At 38.9% G+C, this 11,044-nt stretch overlaps 1 protein-coding gene across 1 annotated transcript; it reads left to right on the top strand.

The window, feature by feature from the left end:
* Window positions 1-622: 622 nt before the first annotated feature.
* MCFD2 (multiple coagulation factor deficiency 2) lies at window positions 623-2,680 on the top strand. The gene is made up of 3 exons (XM_010014011.1): window positions 623-765; window positions 1,474-1,633; window positions 2,549-2,680. The coding sequence occupies exons 1-3, from the start codon at window positions 623-625 to the stop codon at window positions 2,678-2,680; spliced, it is 435 nt and encodes a 144-aa protein (XP_010012313.1).
* Window positions 2,681-11,044: the final 8,364 nt, after the last annotated feature.

The raw sequence follows: 11,044 nt of genomic DNA, 5'->3' as shown, positions 1-11,044 counted from the left end.
GGAGGGCAGCGCGGCGGCGGCTGTCAGGGCCTCCGGCGCCGCTGCGTGCGCTCCCCGGGGTTGCTTCATCGGGCGTGCTGGATGTGGCAGACGAGACAGAGAAGCCGGCCCAGCAATCGCTGCTTTGCTCGCCCCGCTGAAGTGCTTTAATGAGTCGTTTGCTTGGGAAGCGAGCTCTGCACTGGCTGCAGTTACTTTTCTAAAGCTGTGTGTTATTTAGTGCATGCAGGCTTAATAGATCCACTAATTTAATGCAGCCCCTTTGATACCGCAAGCGGCCTTTGCTGCCATGGCTGTGGGGCGGGCCTGCGCGAAGCTGGCATGGTTGGTTGTCTAGAAGCTGTATGAAGACCCAGGCATGGCTAAAGAGTGCACATCTGCTGCATGGAAAAGAAAGTATTTCTCTGAAAGTTACTGCATGTTTCTTTGAAATAGGGGGACACAGAAATTCTTATTGGAGATCTTTGTTTTTCTGCATACTAAGTGCTTGAAATAAAGCAAGCTTATCTCTAGAACTCGGTGGGATTATTTCTAAGCACTCGGTAAATCTACTGGAAATAGATTGCATTTTTCATCTGTTTTCTTTGGGAGGGTTGTAATGTTTTCCTTTCTGTAGGAGATCATGGTGGCCCAAAGGGTTTCTAGAATACATTTGCTGTTCTCCATTCTGGCTGCATTCGTCATCTCTGCCCTAGCTGAGGAACACGTAGGAGAGAGTCAACATGGAAATATTCGCCTTGATAAGAACTTGGTACAAGATAAAGAGTATGTGTTCTGTGTTCTAAAAATGTAAACTTTGCTTCTTAATGATTTGCTTATCTCTTAAGTCTTGTTATGTGAGTTGGACGTAAGCCTGGGAACCCTTTTTCCCAGGATCTTGTATGACTGCCTAGAGTCAGATGAGAGACATGTTTGTTCAGTAAGTTTGTAGAGTTTTTAGACTTAGAAAGGTCTCTCTGGACCCTTTAGCCCTACTCATAAAGACTCTTCTACAGGAATCCTGCTTACCTAGACCAACATTATTTTAGACAAAAGTCACATTCTGAACAGGTAGAGTGAGAAGGGGGTTTTCTCATTTGCTTCTTCATACAGACAAAACAGTGGTAGAATAAAAATCCCTAGAATACTGCGTATTTGACTGGGAAAGATCTTCCTTCAGTTCCTGCTCTTTGGAAGACAGCTAGAGGAGATTCTGGGCACTGCTTCAGTTGTTTTGATAACCCGCTAAGTAGGCCAGAAGAAATAGAAATAGCTATCTAAGGCATTAGAGACCACTACAGCACCTGTAACAACCAACCTTTATGCCCCCTTTGTCTTAGTATAAAACAGTAGCTTTCAGTTGTCCAGGGTGCTTTTAGAGATATGATGTTTCCTGTGTACGTGACTGATCAAAGACTAAATCTGATGTAAACAGAGCATTAAATATTAACTGATGGCTATGTTATGAAGTTTGTTTGGGTTTTTTTTAATTAGCCACATCATGGAACATTTGGAAGGTGTTATTGAGAAACCAGAATCTGAGATGTCTCCACAAGAACTGCAGCTTCATTACTTCAAAATGCATGATTATGATGGCAATAATTTGTTAGATGGGTTAGAGCTTGCTACTGCTATATCACATGTCCACAAAGAGGTAGGTGGAATTTTGTGTTGGCATATGTATTTGGAAACAGTTCTGACTCTCTAAAAACAGTTCATAGTAAAACAGTTACAACACATCTTCAGTGCACTTACAGTTTTGCCTGAAAATAAGGTTATTTCCCCCCCTGATAATTTTGTTTTGATTTACAAATATGCTAGCTTTATCACAGCTTTTCATGGCACATTGCAGTTTTTAAGAAGTCTCCATTGTAGTTTCAACTTTAGAGTGAGGAAGGACTGTAGAGTGAACATGATTGGTCAGAGGGGATACTTTGGTAGGCAGGGATGGGGAGAAATTAAAAATAATCCAAAATGGGATAGTGCTCACAAGGGCTTATAGAACTAGCACGTGATACGATGCTCTTTGAGGTTCTAAGACTGTTGGTTTTAACTCCAAACTGTTACTGTTGTGATTACATGAACCATAAGCAACCTCTTGCAAAAAAATTAGTATTAGAAGAACCGATCATGGTCTGCCTTTGTTTTAAACATGAATTCTCTTTCCAGCTAGGAACATCTAAGGACAAGGTAGGAAGATATAATCATTAGGAAGACAGAACTAACACACCATCTCATACTGACTTTTTGGTAGTTACAATTCAGGCTAGCATAGCTTCCTGTTTACACCATTTACATCATTACACATTCTGCTATTCAGCTTTTAGAACTTTTGGCTAAGAATGTTAACTGGATACAGAGTGCTTGTTCTGAAGCCCAGAGAACTTGGACTTCATAGGCTTGCACCTGGTAAAAGTTGCTTATCCTGGTATAAATTATACATGAAAGTTGGTGCTGAATTAGGCACTGAACATGAATAGCTTAACAAAAAACTGGTCAGGAATCTGTGACATGTGCCACTAGATTGGAAACAATGCTAAACTGTTCAATGTGGTTTTGGGTTTTGTAGGAAGGTGGTGACCATACGCAGGCAATGAAAGAAGAGGAGCTGATTAGTCTAATAGATGATGTCTTAAGAGATGATGACAAGAACAACGATGGATACATTGACTATGCAGAATTTGCAAAATCACTGGAATAGCCCCCCCAAGCAGGGGGCTTATTTCTCCTTCTAACTAACTACATAGAAATGTGAACTAGTATAATGTGATTCATTACTGTCTTTTATCAACCTCTGTGCTGTGAGAAGGAGAGGTGGACTAGTTCCAGATGAATTTATTTGGAAGTTGTATGTATTAAGAGACTGGCTAACTCAGAGCAAGAGCCATGTTTGACTTTGTATCTTGAAGCATCAGTAGTACTCACATAGGGTACAGCTGGCAAACTCTTAAGTAGTTGTGTATGAATACTAAAGAGATCACATACAATCTAAGTTCGTATTTTTGTGTCATTGGGTTACATAGTATTTTTTTGCTTACATCTTCCATTTAAACTTACAAAATACCCAGTAAGCAAGAGAAGATTACTGCATATAACTGTATTTCAAGGACAAATATTTCTACCTTCCCACTAATTTCAAAGGAAATTTGCACATAAGTACCAGGTGCTTGAAACAGCAATTTTAGAGGAAGAGTCACTTACATTTGAGGTCCACATGATACCTATGGACTTTTAAAACAATCTTTGAAGAAATCTAGTATTTCTGAATATACCTATATCCTAGCATACCCTTGTATTTCACATATAAATATATATATATGTTTTTCAATTTCTTCTCAACTTTCACAGATTTACTTTTTATATCTTAATTTACTGATTTTTTTTTCGTCTACCTTCCATGGTGTTTTCTTAAAAAAATGAAAGTATTTTTATTACATTTATATGTTGTATTAACGCTGTATAGCATTTACTAGCGTAACTTCTGCTATCTCATTTTGAAGGTCACAGTAACAGTAAACCAGTTTAATACAAGAGTTTCTGTTCAATTTGGTTTTTACAGTATTAGCCAGCAGGATTATCTAGGTGAGAAGATAATGCTGCCTTGTTAAGGTTCAAGTTCATATTCCTTGACGCTTAAATTATGGTATTAGTTTCAGGAGGTATTTCATAACTAAGAGTCTCAAGGTACTTGAGTGTTTGCGAATTAACTTGGTTCTAGGAATGTTTTCACTGTCTTGACTCAGTATTTGGTAAACCAAGCAGTGTAAGGATATTGGGGAAGTGATGTATTGCTGTGTTATTGGTATTTGATTACTTTAGAACATAACCAAAGTCTTAAATTGCATTCAATCATTATCCAGTAATAGAAAATCTAAATGTTAGTGTATTTCTGTAATATGTATAAAGAGCTATTTTCTGTACAAAATTATTCTTATACAAGAGAAACACATTTGTAAAAGAAATTATTTCCTCTGTTTAAATGTTTGTGCAATGACTTTTAAGTGTCCGACTTTTTTCTTGTGCTAATTATTTATTTTGATAGCTTTGGGGGCAGGCATTATGCTGATTATACAAGCAATAAAAATAAGTTGGGGCCTGTGCACTCTGGACCTAGACACACAAGGCTGGAAGTCCTAGTGAGGAATGTACCTGATTTTCTGATCTATTTTTAAGTCAGTCTCTGTTACTAGAAAGAAAGTTCTTTCAGTTAAATTTTTTTTAAATACCTCTTTTCAGGATATTTAATCTGGAGTGAATGTTGAATCAGAAGAAAGTATAAAAAATGGTTGTGGGTAGGAGGGGAGAAGAGGTTAAGCTCCTTGGCTTTGAGCACTCAAAGCAGCTTTCCTGTAGACCTCCTGCCTCTTAAATGCTTATTGCGTAAGCCTCTTGAGTTTTGGATTTATTTGGGGTAAAAAAGCAAGACCAAGAAACTGACTTTTATGCACTTCTCCTAAAAGTCATGGTTGTCTTACCGAGTGCAGTCTATAAACCTAGTCCAGCATCCACCTGTGGGGCACATTCATACACATATGCTGTATTTAGATACATGTTTATTAACTGGTATCCTATGTGGCAAGACATGCACCATAGAAGCTTTATATCAGAAACAATTACGATAAACGCAGTTAATGTGAACATTATTTACCAACTATTTTAAACTTGGTTTTAAGGGTTCCAAATTATGTATAAATAGAAGAATTAACTTACTGAGAGTGGAGAGCAAAATTGTCACCTTGGATTTCATGATGCATGAAGAAAGACCAAAACAAAATTTCTTCTTTCGTGGAAAGAACAGTCCAAGAAATGCCACCCAAGCTGAAACCTGCATCATTGCATCTTTACTCAGCCTCCTAAACCAAATACACATACTTAATTAAGTGCACTTAAAGATAAATGGTTTAACAGCTGTCTAGGAAGCTTTCTCGGTTACTAAGAAGCACGGTGCAAAATTGCTGAGAGCAATGGTGAGTCAGACTTTTTTTAAATGTAACTAATCCTCTGCTAGTTGTGGCTCTTGCAGCACCCTAAATACAGTAGAACAGGTAATAGATAGATAGACAGTATTTTCTATTCATATATATAATACAGGAAATACATCTTTACAGCAGAAGTACTCATCAACTATAAAGCTATTTTAGCTTCCACAGAACAGTACTATTTCCATTTCACTGATAACAGCAGAAGGGTGTATGATTTACTGAATGTCAATTACATCCCTGGGAGAAACAGAAAATAGGAAGAATGATCTTGTTCATGATCTTCACCCCTTCCTAGACTATGAACCCAAAGGATGGGGATTAGTTTTCCCCACTGGAGAAGAACACATCTGGCCCTGCACTACTCTGTGCTATTGTGCCCAGTTTAAAGTATCCAGATTATCTGCTTTTATCTCACAAAATACTGCATAATCTAAACAGCTAAAGAAAATACTTGAACTGGTTCTTGACTTGGTTCTCAAATTTCTTCCTATTTTGAGCAGGTTTTTATTAGTCAATCTAGGTCATAGTCTCTATACGAAGGAGAAAAAACAACTGCTTGCCCAGTGCCAGTCAGGATGCTGTTAATGACAAGAATGACTGCCCAGAATGTCCCAGCAACAGTTTGATCAGCATATCCACACAGACTTCGCTACCTTTTTTTTTGTTATTATATTAATCACCTATAGCCTCCAACAGTCTTAGATTCGTTAAGGAATGGTTACAGACTTACAAATCTTCATTTTGTCTAAAGTACTTTTTACTACAATTCACAAGCAGAAGAGATTCAGGAAAAATGTCATAATCGATACAGCCACTAGATAGCGTTCTGACACTGCACACTCGTTCTCTGTGGTCTCTAAGCTGGAACTGTGTCACTAACGTGCCTGATTACAGGCAAGGCTTGCTCGTTTGTCTTCCAACACCGCATTGCCAATACAATGCCCACATTTTTATTGGTTTACACCTGACAAAAATTAACCATACCTGAGGACCGTTACTGGTAATTTTCATTGTTTAGGGAATCCAAATTAACTTGAAGTGATAGTAAAGAAACTAGCATTATAATATTGTAAGTACAAATAATTGTGCAACAGGAAGGCTTTCTAATAGAAGCACCAGGCTTGGCCTGACTTTCTTGATCATCTGTGGTTGACCTATCTACAGTGGTCTCAACCAACATTAAAGAACATTAGAGGGGTTTAGGAGGACCTGAAGTCTTACAGGTTTTGCATTAGATGTCAGTAAGAGCTCCTGTCACTGTTCTTACAAGTCATAGGTCCAGTGTGGTCTGACCAGCCATTTTTGTTTAAGGTGAAGTCTTTTATTTCCTCTCCCCCATCACTGTCTCACTGACTGCCCATTGCACCATGAAACAGCTGCATAATGTTCTAAGGTTATAGTAGAAAAGATAGGGCAAGGATCATTGCATGTCTTAGTCTGGATTACTTATTATCAGAAGGAATTTGTGTTCTAGACATTTCATCTGCACAGATCCTCTGTGCACAATGAATGAGACCCATTATAAGGGCAGTTACTGCTGACTTACAGAAGAGTTCTCTGAAGTTACACTTTTCTTCCCATTCTTCATGCTAAATTCTGAACAGTAGCCTACGTCTTCAGGGCTAATACATACTGTAATTGTCAGTACCTTCCTCAGCCGAGCAGCAGCTCTACACGTAGGTAGAGGGCAGTATAACATATGACTCAAAGTCTGCTGCCAGATATGGCATTTTACAAGAAATCAGTACTGCACTGAACATAGTGTCCACCTCTGCCACTTGATATGAGTGACTGACAGAACTGGATTTCAAGAAGGCAGATAGATAGCAATAAACTCAGAGAATGGGTAGGGAAGCTCTCATAGGAGGCTAATCTAAGGGAAAAACAAATTATGGACAGCTGTCAGTTCCTTCAAGAAATGCTAATAAGAAACTAAGTATAACATCTGCCATCATAGAGGAAAGTAAGGAAATTCAGCAGAAGTCAGCTAATTTGTAACCTTTTAATTGACCGCAAGCATAAGAGAGAATCTGTAAAGTAGAAACTAGGTCAGCTGGTTGAGAACCCAGCATAATACTCCACTAACTGGGGAGGATGGTGCAAGCAGTTCATAAAGACAAAATGCACAAGATGCAACTAGCAAAACTTAACAAAAGTAAAAGAAATTTTACAGCTAAGGTGGTAAGAGAAAAACAAAGGGAAGTTTGGACCACTGCTCAAAGATCAGGGGGTACCATCAGCAGAGGACATTAAGAAAGCCAAAGAGTTTAATGTCCTTTTTTTTTTCTCCCTTTTTCATCAATTTTTTGCTAAAAAGGTCAACAGAAAGCAACTATTATCAGGAAAAAGGAGTAACATTTCAGCCTACAGTATGCAAAACCTGCTTAGAGAGTAACCAGTTCAGTTAGATGTTTTCCAGTTGCCTGAGCCTGATTAGCTTCACTCTAGGAGTCTTAAAAGGAGAGTGGAATCACGGCTGCAAATGTCACATAGCTTGAATTTATTTATTTTATTTTTTGCAAGGCCTTTAGCAATACTTCCTATAATATCCTCATGAACAGGCTAGTGAACTGTGATCTATATGAAACTGCTGTGGGAAGGGGCAGGAGGTCAAGTCTAGTTGGATAATTGTCTCCACAGTGTAATTCCATCGTAATCTCTCAAAATACATGTGTTTTGCAAGGAATTCTGTGGACCTCATTCCCATATCAAGTTTTATTTGACGTTCTTTCATTGAAGGCATAGAAGATGAAGTATGACTATTAGACTTGAAGATGGAGCAAGGAGAGACTGCAGGTTTTATAGATGTTAAAAGATCAGAATTTAAAATGATCTTGATATATTTAGAGAAGTCATCTAAAATGGATGGAATCCATTAGTGCAAAATACCATGCTTACACAGAAATCCTAATCTGTTTTTGCCTAACTGTCTAGGTACCAGTCACAAGAGAAAAATTCAGGGACTGCAGTGCAGCTGAATATGAATGGCAAAGTCCTCATGTTGGGATGTCTAAAGGGTCTTAAAGATGTCTGAAAGAGTCCATGTGGGCTGAACCCCACTCTTACAGATTCATCTGGAAGACTTAAGTGTACTGCACTTAAGAAAGACATGAACTAGTTGGCAAGAGGCTAGAGGATATCAGCAAAAGTGGACAAAGGGCCAGAAAACATGAGGGAAGATTGAAAGAACTGCAGGGGTTTTGTTGAAGAAGTAACAGCTGAGAAGGAAGAAGGTTAATAGTCTTTAATAAAAACTGATGCAGAGAATAAGAAATTAACATGTTCTTGGTGGAAAAATTAGGAAGAATAAAACAAAGAATAAACCAAACTGCTTAGGAGATTTAGATTAGACCTTGGGCAAAACTTATCAACAATAAGTTATTGTGGCTTGGGGTTACACGATTGTTACTTGGTCTTGGATAGAAAGGTGGAGGTAATGATTTCCCCAGATCCCCTCCATGAAAGCCCCTCTCTCAGTGACTGTGCTCAGCTCCAGGTCTCAGAGAAGTCTTCTCTAAGATCACAAACCATCCTCCTCTCTCCCTGCTGTAAGCCTTTCCTCTTCTCCTTAATCATCTGTGTAGACTCTTAGCGAGCCAGCCATATTCCAGTTTTCTCCTAAGCCGTCTAGATGTTAGTTTTACATCTCCTTACCATCATAATCCATTTTCCCTCTTGAAAGCCCCTGAAAACTTGTTGGTCACCTCTACCTTCCCATCACGCAGTTCTTTAGTCCCAGAAAACAATGGCTTTTCAGACAGTCCTGCTGCACTCAAGTCCTTGCTGCGTGGCAGAGCAGTCTGCAAACAGCAATGTCCTGCTCAGTCCTGTCAGGGTATGCTCATGTCAATAGCATCTAAGTGCAAAACCTTACCAAGTTCCTACTGAGTATGTTTCAAAATGTGATTGTTAGGAGCCAGAAGTGGACATTTTATACAAGAATGAGGGGAAAAAAGCATATCCCTGACTCCAAGATAATGCTTTGCTTATGATGCAAGTTCTAGCTCCAAAGCACAGGGACACCAAAGCTTTTTCATAAAAAAGAACAACAGTAAAAACACTGTTAAGTCTTTAAAATGACAAAGTGAATTTCCTAGCCCTGTTTTCAGCAAGTAGTCAACTATATTTGTTGATGCTGAGAGCACAGTGTAAGAGCATCCACACTGAGTCAAAACAAAGGTCCATCTAGCCCACGAGCTTGCTTCAATTGGTGGCCAAGAACAGATGGTAATGGAATATTAAACAGAGAAAGCATGGTGTCATGCTTCTCCCAGATACACACACAGGCCTGAGCAATTTGATTTCAACAACAAAAACAACTGAAGTCAGGAGCTCAGAAAGATCAAGGCTTAAATGTTAGAGGCTTTCAACATTATTAACTAAAAACAAGTTCTCATGGGACATGGGCAATGTCCCCTGGTCAATGACACATGCTGGGCAGACTTTACTGTTGACGTTGCTATGCTATAACCCTCAATACAAGCTAAGGGAATGATGCAGTGAGCAAATAGTGATCCCAGGAGACTACATTAATGCAGTGGTGTAGCACAACTATACTGCTTCCAGATGTCACATTCTTCTTAAAATGAGAGACTCTGAAAATTGTCTAATGAATCTGATTGCTCTGGTTTTGGTCACACTTCAAGAACCATCTTTGAAAATGATCCAATTATGAGAAAGCCCTAAGCACATATTTTGAAATAAATCCTCTTTCAGAACCTTATGCTTCAGAACTTATTTTGTCATAAAACCAGAAATAAGCCACAAAACATATATGCTGAAAAATAATGTTGACTTCAGTCTCATCATGTGTGGCCCACAGCCATCAGACACTGATATGTTGGCACAAATCATGACAGGTATGGGGTTTTTTTTGGACCCAGGAAAGAGTACTGGGATGAGTAAAATGAGATTTGAATGCTGTTCCATTTGAGAGAGGTCTCCAGGGACTGTGCAGAAGGGACTGTAAAGGCATGTTGTCAACCTCAGCATGGATTGCATGTGAATCAGGAAACACCCAGCTGAGGATTTTAGACAGCAGAACATGCAGATATGACTAGTCTCAGGGAAAGAATATGTCTGCTTAGAATGCATGCAGAGTTGTTTAGAAACCTTACGTATGCCACCATAAATCTATGAGCACATTGGCACTTACTAGTTAAGATCTCCAAAGGTCGCATAACACATATACGTACACACACTGAGGCAGGAACCACTTTCAGTAACCAAATAATTCTGTCACCAGGCAGCCTAAAACTATTCAAAGGCACCATTTCTAGCCAAGACCAACAGATTTGAAATATTTCTTGAATCTCTAGGCAAATGAATTTTCAGGATATGACAAGCCAAAAAGCCTTTAGGAAAACCTCCAAGCAGATGATCTAATTTTTTTTAGCCATCATCTCTCTTAAACACCTTGACCAGTTTCCTTCAGCTCTTCCAAAAAAATGTGTCCCAGAATAAGATTAAGCCTGTGAAGTTGTAGGTGTATAGGGCTAATTTTGGCAAAGTGAGGAATAGGAATAAAATCAAGTTTATAATGGAAACATAAGGACATTTGCAGTTTACTGAATACTGTTCCATGTGATCTATATAATGCATGATCTTTGCATCGTAGCAAAAATATAAAGTGCTTTTATTACCACCAAGGGAAAAGATCACTTCCTCCATATGAAGTCCTACCTAGGAGAGAAAAAAGACCTGGCAGGTCATGCAAGCATTTTTGCTTCCTCCCACTAAAATGTTTATAAGATCCAGATTCATTTCCTAAGGTCTGGCTGGAGGGTTTGTGCAGAGTATTACACCATGTTGGCAGTGCAGAATGATGACAATTTCTGACTGCAGATGTGCCTCTACCACAGACCTTATTAAAATTGCAGTACGGATTGACATATCCAACTAGCTTTAAATTAGGCAGCTAAGGTACGGCTAGCACCATGGCAACACCATTACAGAGCACAGCACAACTGCAAAACCCTCTATAAAAGCAGAGCACAGTAAATGGTCAGATATTTTTTTGCAGGCCATCCTGAACACTGTCTTCCTGGGATAATGATAGTAAATGGGCCTAAGCTATCTAGTTT

The sequence above is a fragment of the Nestor notabilis genome, unplaced genomic scaffold (assembly GCF_000696875.1).
Source record: "Nestor notabilis isolate BGI_N333 unplaced genomic scaffold, ASM69687v1 scaffold35960, whole genome shotgun sequence".
In the NCBI taxonomy this organism is placed as follows: domain Eukaryota; kingdom Metazoa; phylum Chordata; class Aves; order Psittaciformes; family Psittacidae; genus Nestor; species Nestor notabilis.
The sequence above is the reverse complement of the archived record's forward strand: the minus strand, read 5'-3'. Positions and strand labels throughout refer to the sequence as shown.